The sequence below is a fragment of the Mus caroli genome, unplaced genomic scaffold, assembly GCF_978045245.1.
Source record: "Mus caroli unplaced genomic scaffold, Mus_caroli_1 scaffold_19, whole genome shotgun sequence".
Taxonomy (NCBI): domain Eukaryota; kingdom Metazoa; phylum Chordata; class Mammalia; order Rodentia; family Muridae; genus Mus; species Mus caroli.
In genome coordinates, this window is record NW_028227274.1 from 21918232 (window position 1) to 21941758 (window position 23527).

Sequence of the window (23527 nt, forward strand, 5' to 3'; positions counted from 1 at the left end):
GCTGGGTAGAGTAGTTCCGCTCTGGGGCGGAAGTGCGCGGGAGGAGCTCGGCCATTGACCACCTAGCATCATGGTTTCTTCTGTGCTGGAGGTGTCTCATGTGTTTTGCTGCCCGAACCGGGTTCGAGGAGCTTTGAGTTGGAATACCGGGCCCGGAGGACTCCTGGCTTTCGGCACATCCTGCTCCGTTGTGCTCTATGACCCTCAGGTACGAGGGATTAGTTGGACTCGGAGCCTCTAGCGTGCGTGCGCTGCGGGCCCCGCTTGCAGGCCGAGTGCGCGGTCCAGCACACTCCAGGGGTGTAGGAGCCTCCCAAGCGACCTGGGCTCTGTTCTCTCCTGCGTCTCGTAGGGTGCCTGTGGCTTGTGATCCCCGGGCTGAAATCCCAAGGATGACATCCTTCTCAATACCCTTACAAGAACTGAAATGTAGACGTGGGTTAAAGCAGCTGAATTCTTCTTTCTTTCCCCTGCAGCATAGTTAGCGAACTTACATTGAATTGCAAAGAAATGTAAAGACATTTTAGGTACGTGAATGCAGCTTTTAAGGAACTGTGGAGAAAATAGAGGATGGGAGTCTTAACTCCTGTTTATAAGGCAGGCCTTAACCCATCTTTTGAACGTCAGCCGGCTGATTATTATTTGGTAGTTTTCCTATTTAGCTTCTCAAGTGAGTAATTAATGCACGCTACAGGAGTTAGGACCCTCTCCTAAAGTAACCTTTAGGATGGTGCCCTTAGTTGCATGGTCCTTGTGCCTGTTGAAACGCTGTAAACTAAAATGTAGTGTAGATGCCTGTCTATTTCTCACAGTGCTGCATTGTTTTGTTTTTTTGTTTTGTTTTGGTTTGGTTTGGTTTTTCGAGACAGGGTTTCTCTGTATAGCCCCGGCTGTCCTGGAACTCACTTTGTAGACCAGGCTGGCCTCGAACTCAGAAATCCGCCTGCCTCTGCCTCCCAAGTGCTGGGATTAAAGGCGTGCACCACCACTGCCCGGCAGTGCTGCATTGTTAAAATTTAATTTTAAATCCCATTTTCCTAAACTTTGCAGATACAAAGTTCTACATGAAAAAAAATTTCCTCTAACCTATAGCATGCTGGTCTTATTTCTTTTTTATTTTATTTTATTTTATTTTTTATTTTTGGTTTTTCAAAACAGGATTTCTCTGTATAGCCCTGGCTGTCCTGGAACTCACCTTGTAGACCAGGCTGGCCTCCAACTCAGAAATCCACCTGCCTCTGCCTCCCAAGTGCTCGGCCTCTTCTTTCTTATCAATTTGCTATAGATAGTCTTGATTGTCAAGAAGAAGCACGTCAGCCGGGCGTGGTGGCGCACGCCTTTAATCCCAGCACTCGGGAGGCAGAGGCAGGCGGATTTCTGAGTTCGAGGCCAGCCTGGTCTACAAAGTGAGTGCCAGGACAGCGGGGGCTACACAGAGAAACCCTGTCTCGAAAAACCAAAAAAAAAAAAAAAAAAAAAAGAAGAAGAAGCACGTCAAGCCAAAGGCAAACTTTGCATTGGCCTTCAGTGATGGTTAACTAAGCTGGCAGAAGCCCCATCTTTGGGCAGAAGTCAGTGGCTTTGGTGAATTTGTCCCCGATAGCTTCCATCATTTTTTTAAAAATGTTTTTATTTTTTAGTGTTTCACTTTTTAGCCTAGGCTGCCTTGTCTCTTTGAATCCACTGTGTAGTTGAAGTTACCCTCAAACTCTCTATCCTCTTGCCTTAGCCACCCAGGTGCTGAGACTGCAGACCTGAGCCACCCTGTTCACCTTTGTCATATTTTGTAACGATAGCCCGATAGTCATGTTAGAGGATTTTAAACTATATTTTAACATAGAACCCCCCAAATGCTTTGTGAAGTATTTTTCTGGTTGGGTATTTAATTAAAGGAGTAGAAAGACACATACGGGGTCTGAGAGATGGCTTATGATGGCAGACATGACCTAAATTTTGATTCCCCAGCACCCATGTAAAGGCCAGGCACATCTGTGTGTATCTAACTCCAGAGCTCACTTGCTACCCATCCAGCCAAAACACATCTCAGGTTCAGAAATAAGGTGGAGAATTTGATTGAGGAAGACATTTGGATATCAGCCTCTGGTGTGCATGAGCACACACACACATGCACGCACAGGCGTGTGCATTTCACACGAAATGCTACAATACAGATTTGAGGATGCTGTTTATTCAGCATTTTTTGAGCGCCTCTCCCCCTCTAAGCTTTCTGTAGGCGTTGTGAAGCTACAAAGATAATGAGTAATTACTTATCTAGTGGGAGAGACAACAAAATCCACCAGTGTTTTCCAGCCTCGAGGGCTCATTCGTTAACTATATTAATTTATGCATACTTGCCTCTTCCCTTTTCCTGGCCATGAGAAATTTTGTTTGGTATACGTTTGGCATCCAGTCAGTACTGTTGATAACAAACATGGGAAGGGCTATACAGAGAAGGCATTGAGCAAACCTTAGCTGTGGGTGAGGTAAGGCTGCCCACGGGCGGCTGAGGATCTGCTGGGAATCTGTTTGTAGAACTTGCAGGGATCAGATTTGGAATGGCTATGATAGCTGTAGTCTTGTGACCTTGTGTCACTGGTCACTAAGGCTAAAGAACCTACCACTTGACTAGCCACAACTTCGTATACATTAAATACAGATTGCTCAAAATGAACCATGAATGTGTATACATTAACTGCAGATTTTTCTTTTTCTTTCTTTAAACCATTAACTTGGGCTGGAGAGATAGCTCAGCACTTATGAGCACTGGCTCCTCTTTCAGAGGACCTGGGTTCAATTTCCAACACCCACATGGCAGCTCACAATGTCTATAATTCCAATTCCAGGGGATCCAACACCCTTATACAGACATGCATGCAGGCAAAACATCAATGCACATGAAATAAACGAATTAGTCTTTGACTTAATGCATTGTAATAGTGTTTTGCTAAAGACTATGGCCCACAAAGAAAGGACTACTTGCTTGTCTTGGAGAACCAAGACAGGTTTGCTGACAAGGTGGGTGGGGCGAGCAGAACTATGTAAGTGAAGATCCCAGGAGCTCAGGTCTTCAGTTATGAGTAGGAGTCTGAGAGTGATGTGTGGAAAGGCAGGAAAGCTCTCTAGTGAATGGGTGGCCTAAGCTACAGTTAGACGTGTGTGGTTTGAAATGCAACTCTATTGATGGAATTCTACTCCTTTTTTTTGTGTCAAAGTACTGATAACTGATATTTTACTTCCCGATTCCTTTGTAGCCTCCACTCTAATATACTAACTGGTATTTTTTTTTCTCTAAAGAAAAAGGTGGTTATTACCAATCTGAATGGCCACACCGCTCGAGTCAACTGCCTGCAGTGGATACGTACAGAGGATGGCTGTAAGTGTTGATCTCAGATGCTTTTTGATAAAGTGTGGTTAGTAGTTTTTCTTTCATTGCTCTTCATATTTTAGCATTTCCTTCACTGACGTTATATGTTTGGAAAAAATTTTCAAAGGTCTACCCAGTGAAATGGCTGACTAGTGTTTTTACTTGACCTCAGGTGAAGCATGGATATACCCTGTGCCATGGCTTCTGATTGAAAAACCTGTGAGCAGGGCATAGATGGAGTTGACCCAAGTCTGTTCTGCCATAGATAGACCATTGCTTTATTTAGTTAAGACCTTGTACCTCTGTTGCACTGGATGGCATTGTCTGAAAAGTAAGCGACTATACTGGATCAGAGGACTCCAGGTGATTCTGAGATGTGTGAGGCCCATGTTGTTTTCATCACACTAACAAGTGTAGTCATTCACAGACTGTCATGAGTGTGCTGTATGGTTTTCTATCAGCCACTCAACCTGTGATACTTAACAGACTAAACAAAGAAGCAGATATGAAGGAAGCTTAAGCTGTTTTTTAACATAGCCAGACATTAAAGAGCCTTGTAGACATACAACATTGTGCCTTTGTTCTTATTAATTTTTTATGGTTCTAACATTAGAATTCTTTAGCTCCTATAAAAATTTGTATTAACCTTTGTCTGAGTTAGGGCTTCTATTGCTGCAATGAAACACCATGACCACAAGTAAGTTGAGGAGAAAAGGGTTTATTCGACTTCCAGAGTACTGTTCACTATTGAAGGAATTCAGGGCAGGAACTGAAACAGGGCAGGATCCTGGAAGCAGGAGCTGATGCAGAAATCCTGGAAGGGTCCTGCTTACTGGCTTGTTTCCCCTGGCTTGCTCAGCCTGCTTTCTAATAGAACCCTGGTCCACCAGCCCAGGGATGACACCACCCACCATGGGCTGGGCCCTCCACCATTGATCACTAATTGAGAAAATGCTGGATAGCTGGATCTTATAGAGGCATTTCCTCAACTGAGGCTCCTTCCTCTCCAATGCCTAGTTTGTTTCTGACACAAAACCGGCCAATACAACATATTTTGTACATCAGTAATTAAATTACTTTTTAAAAAGATTAATTTATTTATAGTACAGCTACTCTGTAGTATAGTACAGCTACTCTGTAGCTGTCTTCAGACACACCAGAAAAGAGCATTGGATCCCATTACAGATGGTTGTGAGCCACCATGTGATTGCTGGATTTGAACTCAGGACCTCTGGAAGAGCAGTCAGTGCTCTTAACCGCTGAGCCATCTCTTCAGCCCCATTAAATTACTATTGCCAGTGGGGTTAGGGTACATGTCACACACAGTGCATGTGGAAGAAGTCCATCTACCTTTCAGGGTTTGGGGATCAAACTCAGGTCATAGGTTTGTATAGCAGGTGCCTTTACCTAATGAGCCATCTAGGTTGTGTAATTATTGTTGTTTTTTAAAGACTTGGTTTCACTGTGTAGCTTTGGCTGGCTAGAACTCACTATGTAGATCATACTGGCCTCAAATCCACAGCACTGCCCCTGTCTCTTTCTCCTGCTTGCTGGGGCTAAAGGTGTGTGTTCCCAGGCCCAACATCATTGTAGTTTTTTTTTTTGTTTTTTTGTTTTTTTCTTTTTCTGGTTTTTCGAGACAGGGTTTCTCTATAAATACTGAATGTCCTGGAACTCACTTTGTAGACCAGGCTGGCCTCGAACTCAGAAATCCACCTGCCTCTGCCTCCTAAGTGTTGAGATTAAAGGCGTGTGCCACCACTGCCTGGCTATCATCGTAGTTTTTAAATGAACTATTAAGGAGTATTTTTTAGTTTTAACTTCTAATACTGACACACATCGCCCACATTCCGAGCTTTTTAGGGTTTTCAGAGAGTGAAGTAGAACACAAGTTTAGAATGCTTGACTGTATTGGATTCCCCCTCATTTAAGATTCCCTGACTCCAGGATTTTCCATTACCTTATTGGTTGCTGTAAACTCTCAGTCCTGTGGAATTCTCCCAGTTGTCCTTCTGGATCTACTGTCCTGTAGTCCTGTACTATGAGGTAACTTCCTTCCCGTTCTGCATTATGATCCAGGTACAAATGCAGAATTTGCTTGAATTGGTGAGACTTCTATGGTTTTATCTGTGATATTAAAAGAAAAAGCTTAATACATTCACTACCTATCTCAATTGGCAAATCAGAGTAACTCTGCATCAAGTCAGTAAAGCCACCATATAATACAAAGGACAGCTTGTATGTATGTGCAGAGCCCAGCTGTAAATATATTAATTGCTACCACTTACTATCAAAGACTGCTAGAATCACCTCATAGGTTGTTGCTGTGACATATTAATTTTACCTTCCATTTAAAAGTGACGTTACATTAAATGAGTTATATGTTACACTATAGCCTGTGATTCTCTAATAAGGCTCTGTCACCAGATAATTTAGATTTCCTAAAAACTTGATTATGAAAGTAACTTGATTTAAGAAAAGGTGGTAACTCATTCCTTTAGTCCTAGCACTCGGGAGGCAGAGCCAGGTGGATCTTGGTGAGTTCCAGGCCAGCCTGGTCTACAGAGGGAGTAGACAGCCAGGGGCTACACAGGGAAACCCTGTCTAGAAAAACAAAAACAAAAACAAGACAAAAAACCCAACCAAACAAAACCCAGAAAAACAAGAAAGAAAATAACTAGGTAAAGAGATGGTATGAATGCAAATAATTACTGAGATACAACTTTTTCAGCCCCTTCCACTGAGCTGGTGTCTGGAGGATCTGACAATCGGGTGATTCACTGGGAACTGGAGAATAATCAGGTCAGTAGCTGTGTCTCATTCTAAGAAATGATATTTACTTTTCAAGTTTGAGCTCTCATTTCTGGCTTGTTGTTTTCTTTATTTATGAAGTGCCCTAATTTCTTTCTTATCTATGAACATTATTTGCTTATCTATAACCCATATACTTTATTGTTTTTAAATCCGAAGATAAAGTCCCAGCACAAAGAAGGGGAAGTGGACACAAAGTCCCACACCTAACTAAGAAGCTCTTTGTAGTTGATAGCTTCTGGGAAAGAGAAAATCGACTTCTACAATGGCGTGTTGCTGGATTTTTCATACTCTAGGCCAGGCCATGTCCAGGAGTAGCTGGTCAACAGAAAACAGACATGTGCACAGACACACATAAACAGCACACACATACACACTTTCTGAGACAGTGTCACTATATGCCCTCATCTAGCCTTAAAGACAGGATGACCTAGACGGCTGGAGTTACAGCTGTGTGCAGTCTCCCAGCTGGGAGGCCTGTATCCTTCCTCTAATTTCTGCTTCCAAATTTATGTGCTGTCACTTGTCCCGGTGACTGATCTCATGCGAGCTGTTCTGTTTTTAATAATGACAGACATTTTGGTGTAGTAAATGGGTAGCTGCTGTCAGGTGTATGTAGATCTGTAGTTGTAAGTGGTGTTCCACACACTGTGTGATGACGTGATGGGCCTCTTTGATGAGTAGTTGGGTTGTTTCTAGTTTTAGGCAAAGACTAAAAAACGTGAAACAAGTAGTTGTGCTGGTTTTGAACATTACCCTACAGAGTACATACAGCAGAGCCTTCCTGTTGTGAGTCAAGGACATCATCTTGAGGGTAGAGTGGACTTGAATAACGAAAATCCAAAGTGGTCGCAGCCCAGGTGTGTGAACTTGCTGCACCTCCCAAACCATGGATGACTTTTGAGTTGGAGTGCAAAGTGGAGGGTAACTGTCTTGGGAAAAATTTAGGGGGTGAGGATTCCAAGTAAGAAAAACATTACAGGAATGACCTTGCCATTCCCATTTAAAATCTCTTAACATCCCATTGAATTCAGAGGAGACAGTTTTGGAAACGTTACTATATAATACATGTGTGCAGAAGAAGAGGAGAAGATCACATTGAGTACTAGCTTTAGGAGTTTGTGTTTAGGCTGTCCATGTGGTGCAGGCCATATCGTCGGCACTTAACAGGCTGAGGCAGGAGAATTATGAGTTCAGTGTCACTATAGGCTATACAGCAGAACACTGTCTCAAGGTTTTTTGTCTCAAGGCTGGGGTACAGAGGAGTGGCAGAACAGTTGCCTACTATGTATGAGGCCCAGGATTTTGCTAATGGAGTACGTCAATTACTGTGAGAGCAGTGCTAACAGCATAGGAGAAACAGGAAGGAAGAAGGGGTCTAAAGACTCTCAGCACTGACAGGTTAGTTACAAAATAAATTGGGACTATGATGGACAGGGAGATGAGTAAGTAAAACTTCAGTTCTTTCTTAGGGCCCCAGGGAAAGGCGCTTCTGCAGAGAAAAATAGGCAAGTAGGAAGCTACAGAACCAGGTGCAGTCATGTCATGGGAGCTGCTGGCTCTATGACCAGACTTACTGCCCCATGCCCCCAACATGAGGTACCGGAAATAGAGGGCCAAGTAGAGATGGGTTTTGGAGCCACCTGCATTTGAGTGCGAGCAGAATGCCACCTACTCCCACTTGGCCCAGTCTTAGCAGAAGAATCCAGGGAGAAGTGAGCTATTATTTTTGAGACCTGAAGAGACAGACTTGCCAGGCTTTTCCTTAGTGCTTCTCTAAACTCCTAGTGACGGGACAGTCAACTGAGGGAGGAGTGAGGCCAGACTGAGTGGGGTGGGGGTGTGAAAGGAATTGGGGTTCAAGGGAAAGGCATCCTTGGGGTTGGGTACCTACTCTTGTATTTCTGTGTGCACAGTGCTCAGTGCACCTCTCATCTTGTGTAGCTGAGGATGATGTTGAACTAATGATCCCCCTGTCTCTACCTCCCAAATGCCAACATTGCGAATGTACAGCTTTCATATTCTATCTACGGTCTCCTGATCTTGATTTTCTGAGACAGTCATTTGATAGCCCAGGCTAGCCACAGACTTTATCAACCTCCTGAGTTCTGGATTAGAGACATGAGCCAGCCCAGTTTTATAATTCCTTTGTTCTCATAACACGTGTGTCATTCCTGATTCAGGTTTTAAAATCAGTCCGTCTCCAAGGCCATGAAGGACCTGTTTATGCTGTACATGCTATTTACCAGAGTGGGCCATCCGAAGGGGAGCAGCATGCCCTGATAGCTTCTGCAGCTTCAGATTCTACTGTGCGAATCTGGTCTAAAAAGGGGTCTGAAGGTAATCTAGGGAAAAGAAGTAGAAATTGTGAAATGAGTAGCAACTACAAGAACACACATAAGTTCCAACATTTTAAGCATCTTTAGAATATTACAATTCTAATGTGAATGTGTTTCTTTTTGGCTTTTTCAAAATATCCCTTATCCAAACTATTTGACTAAGTAAACTCCTCCTAATTTTTAAATGAGCTATTTTGTTCTCTCTAATTTTGTTGAAATTTAACAAGTTAATTTCCCAAGATGACTGAGGCTTGGGGTTGACGTCTCTCCCTCTGTCTCCTGGCACCCTGACTAGTGATAGCACACAGCTTCTTTTCTTAGAGAAGCTGAGAGGCAGCTGCTCATGGTGAGTTTTGTTTTTCAGTCAAATACCTTCAGACCTTGAGCTTCAGGGATGGATTCGTTCTTTCTGTCTGCCTGGCTATTTTGCCTGGTACTAATGGTAAGTGTCCTGCTATTTATTAAAAGAATGCATAAAGAAAATACTTGGAGCCTTGACTTTGTATCTGTTACATTTATTTCTCTTGTGTTGGTGATCCAGCTGATAGCCTCACACATATTCACACATAGCTCTTTACCACTGAGCTCCCAGTCCTGTATCTAAATGTGCTTATGAAATAAACTGGGTGTTGAGAGAAATGTCTGTAACCTCAGCATTAGGGAGATAGAGGCAGAGGATCGGGAGTTCAAGGCCAGCCTGGGCTACATGAGACTCTGACTCAGAAATAGAAGAACAAATAGAGATGGTTAAAATGTAACATTTATTACAGTATTCAACACCTAAATCTAGATCATAAAGTTAAGGACAATGTACTGGCTAGTTTTGTGTCAACTTGACACAGCTGGAGTTATCACCGAGAAAGGAGCTTCAGTTGAGGAAATGCCTCCATGAGATCCAACTGTAAGGCATTTTCTCAATTATTGATCAAGAGGGAAAGGCCCCTTGTGAGTGGGACCATCTCTGGGCTGGTAGTCTTGGTTCTATAAGAGAGCAGGCTGAGCAAGCAAGCCAGTAAAGAACATCCCTCCATGGCCTCTGCATCAGCTCCTGCTTTCTGACCTGCTTGAGTTCCAGTCCTGACTTCCTTGGTGATGAACAGCAGTATGGAAGTGTAAGCCGAATAAACCCTTTCCTCCCCAACTTGCTTCTTGGTCATGATGTTTGTGCAGGAATAGAAACCCTGACTAAGACAGACAGCTATTAGGAATTTAGCTGAGATTTTATTGACTTAATATATGCTCCAAATTAATATTGCTGCTTATGTAATTTATCATAGATGTATCTAAATATAGTTTTGAGAAAGTAGTTCTTTGAGGGTTGGACTAAGTGGAAAAGTGCTTACCTGTGAGAGCTTCTTAAGATGGCAGCTCTTCATGTCCTGTGTGATGAGTTTGACTTCACCTGCCTCTTTTAGTCACGGAAATGGCAGTTGATGTGAGACTGTGGTTCTCTTTACCCCCTCCTTTCCCTGGAGGGCAGGCCCACCTGCCAGAGGCAAGGCTGGGAAACTCCAGCTCTTCTGCTCTCTGCCCTCAAGAGCAGGAGCTGGGTGAGACTCTGACTCCATGCTATGCTTGCTTGATGCAGAGGTGGCTAGGGAGGGAGGTTAGTGCTTCTTAACCATTTGTTTGATTGTGTGCTCTTGTATTTTGACATTTAATTCATTTTCAAGCAAAGTGTGAAGTCTGTGAAGTCCTGGAACACATAAAGTTGAGATGTTTAGTTAGTGACTGATGCTGGGCTCAGAGGTGCTTCATTTCCAGCTGGGGTAACAGTTTTTCCCGTAGGTCCTCTGGTGGTGGTGTAGGAATGCACCTTACTCGTTACTTAACATTTCTTTTGGTTAGATGACAACTCTTGGGAGTCCTTCTATCTGTCTACCCAGTTTCTATGGCAAGGTCTCTCTTCACACCATGTATTCTAGGATAGATGCCTGCAAACTTTCTGCCAGTTTGTCTGTCTCTCATCTTGCCAAGGAGTGCTGGGATTATCGCCACAGCTGGCTTTTTATGTGGGTTCCAGGCATTGAACTCAAGGATTGAAGTCAGGCTTATGTGGCAAGCACTTAGCCCGTGTTTTCTCCTGGTCCCTCCTTGTTCGGCTTCTCCCTTTGTCTCCCCTTCATCGTAATGCACAGAGTGCACTGTCTTATTAGAGTTTGTCAACAATCACTGATGTGAACCATGTAGAATGTCTAATGACCTTTTATTTATTGTGTCATGGTGTGGGAAGCAGAAGGCAGTTTCTTCGCCTGTGACTGTAGCTGCAGGACTCTCAACCATGCCTGTTTTCCTTCCTAGTGCCAGTATTAGCATGTGGTGATGATGACTGCAGAATTCACTTATATGTTCAACAGGATGACCAGGTAACTAGTGTTTGTGTTCTCTCGTACATGACATCCTCCCTCCTTCTGCCCCTACTTCCTCCGTCCCCCACGCCTCCATCCTCCTCTCCACCCTCCTCCTCCGTTTCCCTTCAGAAGAGAGAAGCCTCCCAGGGATAGCAACCAAACAGGGCAATTTAGAAACTAGAATTGTGTTTTGCTTAGTGACATGTCTAAATGTAAACTACTTCTTGATGATACACTTTTAGGAATGTTACAACTCAAAGCAGAGTAATTCACAGGATAACCTCCTCGACAGTTCTGTTAGATGCTCTTTCACATTATGAACACCACATAACCACTTCCTTGGTCATCAGGCACAGATATTAGAGGAAAACTGATAACTAACACCCATAAAACTGCTACATGGAGGAGGGAGAGAAGAAAGATGTCATGCTGGTGTTGCCCCTTAACCTTTCGAGTGCCTTATAGCATCCCCTCTGAAGTACTCTCTGGTCCTGTTTGTCCTCTACACAGAGTGTATGCTTTTTCTGAGCCAAAGGAGAGAGTCCCAGGAATAGAGTTGGTTAGTTCTAGGCCCTTGTTTCCTTTCATTCTGTAAGAAATTTTGGAATAGTTGTAAAAGTCTAGGTCCAGTATTCTCAGTGCTGTATCCAAGGCGCACCTTACTGACTGTTATCTTCCTAGTTTCAGAAAGCGCTTTCTCTCTGCGGACATGAGGACTGGATAAGAGGCGTGGAATGGGCAACCTTTGGTCAGTCTGAAGTTTTACTAGATGTGAACATGATGGGGACAAGTTTGTGTTAGTCCAGAAAGGCGGCCTTTCCTGCTTTAGTTTCTAAGTTTTCTTTGTGGGCTACATTGCCTGCTGTCCCACATTGTCTAACAAAACTTAAAAAGTTTGGTTAGAAGGAGCACACATACTATGACACGCATCTGGAGATTGAAAGACAGCACTGTGGGGTGAGAAGCAGGTTTTCCTTTCACCTTGTAAAGATCAAAGTCACAGGGGCTTGGCTGAAAGTACCTTTGCCCACTGAGCCGTCTCAGTGGCTCAGAAAACCTATTTGTTAACTCCTGAGTGCATGGTAAAACACGAGATAAATTGATATTTGCAGAATGACAGTAGTTATCTTACTTATATGTAGATGTTCTTGAAGAGTTCTTTCTAGAACTTCATGGCCTAGCTGTGGAGAACCACTTGTTATATGCATATTTACTAACATTGTGGATATTTACCAGTAGCATTAAAAATGAATGCCAGTCAAATAAATGAAGGATAAGGAAACAAAGTCTAATGATTTTGGATCTAGAAATATATACACCATAGAAGAAAAAGTCTTACACCTAAATTTACTGTGTTTTAAAAAGTAATGTAGTATGTGTTCTCTAAATAGGTAGAGACCTTTTCCTAGCAAGCTGCTCACAGGACTGCCTAATAAGAATATGGAGACTGTATATGAAACCAGCATCTTATGAAACCAAGGATGGTAGTTTAAGGCTGAAGGAAAACACGTTCACTATAAAGGATGGCGGTGAGTGACAATGAGGGGTTTGAGGTAGCGGTGCCTAGCTCTGCTAGCTTTCATTTGTCTGGGTCTTACTTCTGTGTGAAGGGCAGCTTTCTATTTTTATATGAGATGTTATTTTTCATGTTTAAAGCATTTTTATGAACTGTATTCCAGCCTTTTTAATTATTGAAGGGTATGCTTAATGTTATTCAGTGAATTAATTTGTGGATTGTTGCAAGCATAGCATAAGACCTAAAGGAATAGTGTGACTTCTGGTCCTGTTGGAGTACATTCATAAGGACAAGCTAAGTTGTTTACATTTGAGTGGCATGTGTAATTCGGGTTTTCTTAAGTATTAGATGTAATGGACTGTTGCATAAGTATGGTAATAGACAGGGTTCCCCACCCACAGATGCTATGGGCATGTTGTATGATGGAGATGTATCTGCGTTTGTCGGTCCTCATTAGACTTCGCTCTCTAGGTGTTGTTCTTGGGTTGTCTTAGTTACAAAGCGAGCAGTTATATAGGGAAAAACCAAGAAATGACATAGACAAAATAAATAGCTATGGGAAAATATGAAAATTTTCATGTATTTGCTTTTAAAGTCTCTAATAGGAATTTAGTTTTCCTTATTTTATTAAGTAGGGAAATAAGGAGGCTAGCTTACCTGTTTTTACTATCTATCTGAATGAATGAATGAATGATAGAGTTTCATACATCCCAGGCTGGCCTCCCTAACTCCTGAACTTCCTCCTCCTCCTCCTACCCTCTGAATGCTGTTGCTGTTAGAGGGCTGTGCACACTGCCCTGTTAATGTCACACTAGGGGTGGAAGCCAGGCTATGCACACTGCCCTGTTAATGTTACACTAGGGGTGGAAGCCAGGCTGTGCACACTGCCCTGTTAATGTCACACTAGGGGTGGAAGCCAGGCTGTGCACACTGCCCTGTTAATGTCACACTAGGGGTGGAAGCCAGGCTGTGCACACTGCCCTGTTAATGTCACACTAGGGGTGGAAGCCAGGCTGTGCACACTGCCCTGTTAATGTCACACTAGGGGTGGAAGCCAGGCTGTGCACACTGCCCTGTTAATGTTACACTATGGATGGAAGCCAGACTGTGGTGTGCCAGACTTGCCCTCTCCCACCTCTCACCTGAGTTATATCCCTAGCCTTGGTTTTACTTTAAGGCTATTTTTTTTCCTTGGTGTGCTGGAGATTAAACCCCGGACTTCACATGCTAGGCAGAGTACAGCTGATCTCCAGTCCAGCCTCAGTTTTGAGCTGACACATAAGAGTCATACATGAGATGTTTCAAAATGTAATCATGTGTGATTTGGCTCTTTGTTGTGTAACAGCCTTTTTAGGAATATTTCAAATAGTAAAATATATTCTTAATTCTTTAAAATAGAAAAATGTAGGAGAAAATTTATGTTTAGCTTTTTCTCTAGTGGGAGAGGTTAATGAAGTACGGGGTTGTTTGTTTGTTTGTTTGTTCTTTTTGTTGAATTTGGATTATGTTTTGTTCTAATTTCTTAACATATTACACAACACTCTTGAATTTACAAATGTTCTTTTTGGAAGAGCTATGAGGAAGGGTCCCTGAGTTGCTTCTGTCGTAGGTGTTAGAACAACGGCTGCGGTTACCCTGGAGACAGTGCTGGCTGGACATGAAAACTGGGTAAACGCAGTTCATTGGCAGCCTTCATTTTACAAAGGTAGGAGGACAACCGACAGCTTTTGCTTCATTACATGTAACGGGGGATTGCTTTGAGGGGAACTAAAGTTCATAAATGTGAGGCGTCTTGACCTGTGTAATCAGTGTGCTGACGTCTGGCCGGCTGCTGCAAGATGCTAACACTGCCATCCTGCTGGCTCTGTTTCTTTAAAGTTTCTGTGGGATTCGGGAGTGTAAGGAAAATTGACTCAAGCCAACCTCACTGGAACCTTTACTCTTCTTGATAATGTGCAGGGGATGACACTGAGAGGCAGTATGTAGGAAAACAACGCTTTTCTCTTCTGTCTTTTGCCCTTCCTCTCTGTGTATGAGGGAGGGACAGGGTACCATGCTGAGGCTGGTGCTGCTGTAAAGCTGAGGAAGGCGCAGGCTGGTTCTTTGACCCAGGAAAAGCAATCACTAATGCCCAGGTGGTCAGCACTCAGCTCTTAGGTAGTGCATGTCTGCCCCGCGTCTTCTTCACTGTTCCATGCTTCTCAGCTAGCTCCAGTGTGTGCATTGCAACCTTGCATAGTGCTCTCTTTCTTTCCAACCCATACCCCATCCCTTTTCCTGACCCATGTGCGCTACTGTCCTTAACACAGAAGTCTGCACCTGCTCTGGCCCAGGCCCCACTGTTTACGTCTCTGCAGCTCAGAGCCTGCTCGCTTAGCTGTGTGATTTACTTTTCCTGTTCTAGCAAGCCAGGCTTAATTGAAAACTAAAAAATAATCTTACTGTACATGATGGTGCCGTGCCTGTGATTCCACCACTAGAGAGGCTGAGGCAGGAGGATTGCAAGATACAGCCATAGTGGTTCATGTAGCGCTGGTTCATTACCCTATAATATTCCACTGTCTAAATAGATCACAGCTGTGTGTACTAGAGCAGATCTTATGGCTGTTTGTCCAGTCTCACAGTGGAGCCCAGGCTGGCCTTGGGTTTGAGGCAGTGGTTCTGCCTCAGCTTCCTGAGTGCTGGGCTGTAGGTGTGAGCCATCACACCTGCCTTTGCAGGCTTGGCTGTAGCAGGCAGTGTGCTACCTGCCCTTCTGTTTTGTCCTGGCAGTCTCCCAACTCTGCTTTTTGATCATCTAAAGATAGTTTTTGTCTTCAGATGGCGTTCTGCAGCAGCCAGTGAGACTGCTGTCTGCCTCCATGGACAAAACCATGATTCTCTGGGCTCCAGATGAAGAGTCAGGGGTTTGGTTAGAACAGGTAAGATATTTAAGAAATACAAAATGGAACTTTTTAGAGTATTTTCCTAAAGTAAATTTTCAAAGAGTAAATTTTTACTCTTTGTATACATTGCACATTAAAAAAACTGTAACTTACCCTCTAAACTCCTTTTCTAGTGTGAGAAATGGACCTATTGATTGATTGATAAGTGTTTTTCTGTTCTTGTGTAGGTCCGAGTAGGTGAAGTAGGTGGAAATACCCTGGGCTTTTATGATTGCCAGTTCGGTGAAAATGGCACCATGATCATCGCTCATGCATTCCACGGAGCAATGCACCTTTGGAAACAGAGTACCGTAAACCCAGTACGAGCATGTGGGCCTCTTGCTGACTTGGGCTTTCCTAGTAGGCACATTTAAGCAGAAATGACATTCATTTCTAAAGATAGTCTGTGGTATTTATACTAGGTTAGAAGTTTGGGCTTTTCTAGGAAGAAGAATGCAGAGTTGTATAGCAGTGCGACAGTATTGAATGATGCTGTCTATGTGAGTCTGCAGTGTGGCTCAGTGGCATTGGCTCAGCTTATCTGAGGCCCTGGATTGTCTGTCCTCTCCCCTCCCCCCAATCATGTACAGATGAAAGTCAGGGTCTGGATGCTATGTAAGTGATTTTTAAATTTTAACAAACTAAAGAAATAAGAATATTTGGTGAAATGTGACTTGTATTTTGAACTCATATCTTATACCTTCCTATTTTAATATATTTTGCAAATTTTTGTGCGTTTGTTGGTGTGCATGGGTGGGTATGTTGGTGCACAGGGGTAAAGGTTAGAAGACGGCCTGCAGGACCCGTGCCCTCCTCCTGTCCTATGGGTGGCACTTAGCTCAGCTGTCAGCAGGCTTGGTGGCTAGTGACTTGATTTCTGAGCCGTCTCACTAGCCCAGTAGTTCCCTTTACAATTTCGGTTTGCGGCCTTGATACTAATCCCTCTGAGATCTTAACTTCCTGTCCTAGTGGAGATTTTGTCTCCCAGACTCCGTTTTGACTTAACTTTAGGATTACTTTCACAGTTAAAACTGCCACTAAGTCTATGACGTTAGTTTAGAACTATTTTCTTAATTCTAACCTTATTTCCTTAATTCAGCGGGACTTTGAGGACCTTTGCAGAAGAAAAGCACAAGATGAGGAAGGAGGCACTCAAACCTGGGAACAGTCTCGCTGTGCCTGTGCAGAGGATTTCCATCTGTTGCTGGGAGGGAGGTTTAAATGGACCTTGTTTTTTAGAACAGTGTTAGGTTGTCAGCAAAACTGAGCACACAGAGTTCCTGCAGGAGCCCACATGAACTGTTCATGATCAAGATTAATTTTAAGATTTATTTTAATGTGTCTGTGTGTGGGTGTGTGCATGTAAATAAAGGTGCCAATGAAGCTGAAAGAGAGCATTGGATTTGTTGGAACTGGTGGTTGTAAGCTGGCTGACATGGTTTTTTTGGTACTGAACTTAGGTGGTCTGGAAGAGCAGTATAGACTCTTAACTATTGAGCCATCTTTCTAACCCTTCAAGATTGATATTCTTTATTTTTCAAAGATTTACTTTGTGTGCATGTATGTATGTTTGTGTGAGTATGTGCTCAGTTGTATATGTAGGTGTTCATACCTGCCTGTGCACAGGAGAGTCCTTGCAAGCTGGAGTTACAGACATTTTCAGTACGCCTGGCTTGTTCCGTGGCTGCTGAGATCTGAACTCTAGTCTTCATGATTGCTCAGCAAGTACTCTTAACCACTGAGCCATCTCCCCAGCCCAGGGCTGATTTTTATGAACAAGTAGGAAGTTACTATTGGAAAACTGTGCTGATAATTGCAGAGTTCTGCCTATAGCACTCAGAGCCTGTTATAAGCACCCATTAGAGCTTACCTTTACAACCTGTACTTGTACGGTAGGGGAATTAATATAATTTCTTTGCCATATGTTCTTACAAGATATAGCTTAGTGCAATTATTGAGCCAGCATGTTAGTCCATGCCTGTAATTCCAGTGCTTGGAAGCAGGGATAGGAATATCAGGAGGTTAGTGCCAGCCTCTGGGTTAAAGCATGTTTGGGGCCAGCTTTGGTTACATGAGAACCTGTTTTTTTTGTTTGTTTGTTTGTTTTTGTTTTTTTTTTTTGGTTTTTTGGTTTTTCGAGACAGGGTTTCTCTGTGTAGCCTTGACTGTCCTGGAACTCACTTTGTAGACCAGGCTGGCCTCGAACTCAGAAATCCGCCTGCCTCTGCCTCCCGAGTACTGGGATTAAAGGCGTGCGCCACCACGCCCGGCGAGAACCTGTTTAAATAAAACAGAAGAAAATACTCTATATTCATTAGGCTTGGCTTTGAACAACCTGTTGGTTGCATAGTTAATTTCATTTTCCTCTTACTTGAATTTATTGAAAAAGGGGTTGTGGGGGCAGGGATGTGGCGGCCTCGGTGTCCATGATTGCTGTTGTGAGTTGAACAGGTAGACCAACTTGGTGTGGTTCATCCCTCTGTCTTTGTACCCACAGGTCCTGTAACTTTCGTTCTTGAGACAGGGTATCTCTGTGTAGATCTGGCTGTCCTTGAGCTCTCTTTGTAGATTAGGCTAACCTAAACTCATAGAGCTCTCTCAGCTTCGCCTCCCCAGTGCTGGGTTTAGAGGTGTGCACTAGCATATTTGGCCAAGCCCTCTAATTTAATATAGAAACGCTTTAGGTTCCCACTCAAAATCCATCTCATTTGACTTAATATTCTTTCTTCCCTATGGAGTTTAATAAGTGTTCAGCGAGCACATGGAATATGCTGTCATTGTCTGCATACTTCATGAGTATAAACTCATTTAGTCCTCCTAATTCATTTGCATGGTGGTCATTATTTAATACCTGGTTTACAGGAGAGCTGAGAGACAGGTAACATCAAGCTATCTGGCTGCTGGGAAGTTTCCCACAATTACTGTTTCAAAGGATACAGCACACATTTGCATATTACAGTTTCATGTTGGTTGGGAAACAGCTCCTTTTATTTTATGATCTGATCTTGAATATTTAGCAGTTTCCTCTTGGTGGTCCCTGCTTATTTTGTCTATGTGTATGCTCATTTTCATTGCAGAGGCAGTGGGCTCCAGAGATTGTCATTTCAGGACACTTCGATGGCGTCCAAGACCTGATGTGGGATCCAGAGGGAGAGTTCATTATCACTACCAGCACCGATCAGACCACTCGCCTTTTCGCTCCATGGAAGAAGAAGGACCAGAAGGACCGATCACAGGTAAGACATCTTCCTCCTTAATTCAGGGCCTTCCTCCCACTTGACATTTCCCAAGTGAGTAGCCTGCATTAGGACGTTCAGGCTGAGGCTACCATGGGACGTCACTGCACACCACTGGATTGCTGGCAATGGGAACTATTTGGCAGTGGCAAGTTTTGCATCCTGCATTTTGTTTGTTCAAGAGGACTGAGTTTTGAAGTGTGCACTGGTTTTCATTATATGTGCTGTGTTTTAACCCCAGGTCACTTGGCATGAGATCGCAAGGCCTCAGATACATGGATACAACATCAAGTGTTTGGCAATGATTGATCGGTTTCAGTTTGTGTCTGGAGCAGACGAGAAAGTTCTTCGTGTTTTTTCTGCTCCTCGGAATTTTGTGGAAAATTTTAGTGTCATTTCCCGACAGTCACTAAGTCACATGCTCTCTGATGTGAGTATTTCTCTAATTTAGATATAGCATACAGGTAGAAAAAAGTTAAGTCATGTTTCAGGTTTCATAGACTTTTATGGGAGCCATGACATGTAGTGGTTATCGTGTTAAACACGGATGGAGAGATGGCTCAGCAGTGAAGAGCATTTGCTGGTCTTGCAGAGGACCTGAGTTTCATTTTCAGCACCCGTGTGGTGGTTCACAACCTTCCTTAACTCCAGTTGCAGGAGATCAGGTGCTTTCTGACCTCCACAGGCACCAGGCACATATGTGGTGCACACATATACATGTGGGCTAAACACTCATGAACACAGAAAATAACTCTTAAATAAATAAATAAAATAAATAAATACAGATCTTTGTGTAACAAATGAGTTCAAGACTCTAAAACAGCAATATCATGTTCATTGATATGATGATAATATGATTGTCAAATGTTGTCTCTACTGTAGGTGACTGGATCGAGTGATGGACAAAGCTTATCTTGATAAAGATTCCAGTCTTTCTGTAGGGCAGAAGTGGGGCACTGAACTAATAGGTTAGGAAGAGTTAATCGCTGCATCTTTTATTTAAATTATTTTGAGACAATATCTCATTATGTAGCCTTGACTGGGCTCTAATTTGCTGCATAGACCAGGCTAGCCTCAAACTTGTAGAGATCCACCTGTGTCTTCCTTCCAAGTGCTGGGATTAAAGATATGTGCCACCACTTCTGGCCTAATAACTGCATCATATGACGGGAAAATAAGTTGTGAAAGAAAGAGCTCACCAATTAGAATAATGAGCCATTTTTTTAAAAATTAAAGTTACTATGACTTGTATGTATGAGTGTTTTGCCTGTATATATGTCTGAGTATCATATAAATGCAGTGCCTAAGAGGCCAGAAGAGGAGGAGCTCCTGGACCTCACAGCTGACTGTGAGCCACCGTGTGGACGCTGGGGATGGAACCAGTGTCTTTGTGGACAGCAGCAGTGCTCCCAACCACTGAGCCATGTCTAGCCCCACTGAAATGTTTTACTGGGACATATTTTTTTAATGAGACTTATTTTTTATTTTTGTTTATTTATGTCTGCTTTTTACATAAGATTTGGGGTACTTAGAAAAATATTTGAATTTGGATTTAAAATTCAGCTTGTGTTATGTGGCATGTACATGATCCATTCCATGGTTCTAGTGCTGAAGAAAACAAATAACGTGGATTATAAGATTGTGAATTAGATGTGTATGCCTTTAATGCCTGTGCTTGAAAAGCAAAGGCTGGCCGGTCATGGTGGCGCACGCCTTTAATCCCAGCACTCGGGTGTGGAGGGGGGGGATGGGGGGGGCAGAGGCAGGTGGATTTCTGAGTTCGAGGCCAGCCTGGTCTACAAAGTGAGTTCCAGGACAGGCAGAGCTACAAAAGAAAAAGAAAAAAAAAAAGAAAGAAAAAGAAAAGAAAAGAAAGAAAAGCAAAGGCTGGCAGATGTATATGAGTTCACGGTCAGCCTGGTCTCCATAGTGAGTATTAGGTCAACTAAAGCTATGTAGTGAGACCTGTCTACAACAAAACAAGAGGCGGGGGGGGGGGGGGGGGACACGGGACAGAGAGGAAGACAGAGACAGAGAGAGAGAGCAAGATAATGAAGTAGTTGGCTATAGAGAATGGTTCTATTGCACATAAGTGCCTGTTTATACTTTATTACTAAGAGTTGGGTCACAGGTAAAAGGTAGATAGATGGGTGGGAGAGGGAAGCCAGAGCTGCTGAGGCTGTTGAAGAGGGAACTGGAGAATTGAAGGAGCGTGCTGGAGGGCTTTAGGTGGCAGTTAATAATCGCTCATATTGGTGCTGTTGGAAGAATGGCATGAAAAGCACTGTGGAAGGAGAGGATTCTGTGGGAGCCCAGAGTGTGAGGGGCTTAGCAGCAGAGTAGGAAAGGCTTCAATGGCAGCACTTCCTGCCTCAGCTTTCTCAGTTGCTGAAGGATGGAGGGAGAGCAGGTTCAGGGTCTGTCAAGTTCTAGGAAATGAAGTGCTGTTCCTGGGATTCCAGGAAAGGTTTAGCTCCGGACATATACTTGGTTCTGTGTGCTATAGCGGACTTTGTCCTCATGACGAGTGCTGGGTTGCCTCTCGCTGCCCTTTCCACAGTGTATGGGACAGCATGCAGCATTACCCAGCCAGGTCGCCGTTCTCAGTCCTTTGGTGTTTTAAGTTCCTATCACTCATGTCTACTTGCAGAGTCTGTGTAGAGCTGAATTGGTAAACACTCAGCATATGGTTGTATACCATTCCTGGTGGTTAGCATATGGCTCACATGTGAGTGCAGGGTCTAGGCAGAGTTCCTCTTCCACTCATATTTCACTGAGTTGTAAAAGTAGCTTTAAGTTATTTACATATATGTAGTAAAAATGTCATGACTATGTGTCTTCGGGCTACTTCTCTGTCTTGGGGGCATCCCTTGAGGCTTTTGGTGGGGAGGCAGAGACCTTGGCCTTACATTTTATAGTACTGTTAGAGTCTGCAACCCACTGCACTGTGGGGAAGGTGGGATGGCGGGTAGGACCTGTCTGTTGGAGAGGGATTGCTTGGAGTGGCATCTGCCAGTTCAGGAGTTGGAAAGATGGCAGCCACACACAACAGGCTGGAATTGTTCTCTGCATTTATGAACAAGACTTTTTTTGTGGTACTTGACGTATCAGTAACTTTTAATGTCTGAAATGTGCCTTTCATTCTCCAGGACTATGATCTTCCAGAAGGAGCCACTGTTCCTGCATTAGGGCTGTCAAATAAAGCTCTCTTTCAGGGTAAGGATTTAGTTTCCAAAATAATTGAATGGCTCTAGTACTTAAAACTTAGTTACAGATTTGTGTAATGCACTCCCAGTGTTCCTGTATGACTGTTTTAAAACCTCCTATTTTGTGATAACTGCTCTATTCACATGTAGCCACTGACACAGGAACAGTTCTCACCCAGGATTTCATAGAGCCATTCAGTCACCAGTGAGATTGTGAGCAACTTGAATGATCAGTTATATATGCAAAATTTATATATGCAAAATATATATTGCATATATAACAGACCATATATATATATATATACACACCCTTGCAAATAGCTAGGTGAAAAAAAATGGACAGAATCCTTATGGAATTCATTCTTACTTCAGGAGCTAGTTTGGAAAATACCAGAATAGAAACACATTTGCAGCACCTAGGCACAGCTCTGAGGTAATTATTTGGAAGGCTGCTGCTCTCTGATATGTAGCTTTGCGGCACTGTCATGGCCCCTCTGTTCATGTTATCTGTGTCTCTCTAAACTAGGAGACATAGCCTCTCAGCCCTTTGAGGAGGATGAGCTCATAGGCCCTGCCTTTGGGTCTCCCCAGGTGACCTTTCAGCCCGCTGTCCTTAATGGTAAGACATGACAAAACGACAAGTTAATGAAATCCTTAGCACACACAGTCTACTCTGTGATTGGGGACCTAAAGTAGAGTGGTGGCTTTTACTTTGTATTTGGCTAAAGAGAGAAAAAGAATATGTAGTATTCAAAATGTATGATAGAATTAAAAATGTCTTGTAGAACCTCCCACTGAGGATCACCTTCTGCAGAACACCCTGTGGCCTGAGATTCAGAAACTGTAAGTTGAACTGTCCTGAAGTTAGTGTGGCTTAAGGGTCTCCTCTTGACGCTGGCCTTCCCCTTCCTCCTACCTACGGGGCCCTCCTGCCCAATGGAGCGTCCTAGGGATGAGAGAACCTCATGGGGTTTTTAATTTTCTTCTTGTTTGTTTTATATTGTTGTTTATTATGTTTGCCAGTCAGTTGGTGTTAATTTCCCAGGTAGAGAAGTCTAGAATAGTCTCTGTTTCTCTTCGTTACTCAGCCAGACGGTTTTATTTTTGTGGGTTCCCAGCAACATGTTTCCATGGTGGATGCTCAGGTTGGTGGCCGTGAGACATGAAAACCTGTGTGGAGGGACGCTACCTTGGGAGCTGTTGTTTTTCTCTGGGTTCCTGGGTTTCTTCCTATACAGTTAGCTAGGCAAATGTGACATTCCGTGACGGCATGTGAGTTAGGTTTAGGCAGCGATCCTTTCTCTGTAGTCTTTTTACAGTGTAAAGTAAAGGCATATCCTTTCTCTTTCACTTTTAGGTACGGACATGGCTATGAGATAGTTTGTGTGGCCTGTAACAATTCCAAGACTCTACTTGCCTCTGCTTGCAAGGTAGGGTGTTTGTGGGGTGTGTGTATTTACTTTTACTCAGTCACGGGTAATTATAGACACTAGGCTTTTGTAAATTCAGCAGATATGGGCAGAGTCTGCATGAAACGGCCCGTTAGGTACCATTGCCTGAATCTTTTTCATATTTTCTTCTCCTCATCTTTCTTTAAAAACATATGATTACATTTTTAAATCCACTTTAGAACTCATTCTTTCTTAGAGTGTATCCTTGAAAAGTTTGGGTTTGGGGTACTGATCCCTGTGCACATACACAAACAATGTGCACGTGACATTTTTCAGTGCTCACATCACTCAAGAGAATGCTCTTGGGAGCTAGGTAGGCTGCCCAGGCC

General features: G+C 43.3%; 1 protein-coding gene across 1 annotated transcript in view; it reads left to right on the plus strand.

Moving 5' to 3' along the window:
- The first annotated feature begins 9 nt into the window (after positions 1 to 9).
- The window catches only part of Elp2 (elongator acetyltransferase complex subunit 2), a 33668-nt gene continuing 10150 nt past the window's right edge, over positions 10 to 23527 (plus strand). Inside the window, exons 1-17 of the mRNA XM_021150718.3 lie at positions 10 to 208; positions 3295 to 3373; positions 6096 to 6166; positions 8359 to 8515; positions 8879 to 8956; positions 10816 to 10880; positions 11547 to 11613; positions 12257 to 12394; positions 13991 to 14086; positions 15202 to 15302; positions 15494 to 15625; positions 18383 to 18541; positions 18783 to 18971; positions 21691 to 21757; positions 22274 to 22366; positions 22533 to 22590; positions 23105 to 23177. Of these exons, the coding sequence (XP_021006377.1) occupies positions 71 to 208; positions 3295 to 3373; positions 6096 to 6166; positions 8359 to 8515; positions 8879 to 8956; positions 10816 to 10880; positions 11547 to 11613; positions 12257 to 12394; positions 13991 to 14086; positions 15202 to 15302; positions 15494 to 15625; positions 18383 to 18541; positions 18783 to 18971; positions 21691 to 21757; positions 22274 to 22366; positions 22533 to 22590; positions 23105 to 23177 (1761 nt within the window). The 5' untranslated portion in view covers positions 10 to 70. The remainder of the gene's footprint in view (positions 209 to 3294; positions 3374 to 6095; positions 6167 to 8358; positions 8516 to 8878; positions 8957 to 10815; positions 10881 to 11546; positions 11614 to 12256; positions 12395 to 13990; positions 14087 to 15201; positions 15303 to 15493; positions 15626 to 18382; positions 18542 to 18782; positions 18972 to 21690; positions 21758 to 22273; positions 22367 to 22532; positions 22591 to 23104; positions 23178 to 23527) is intronic.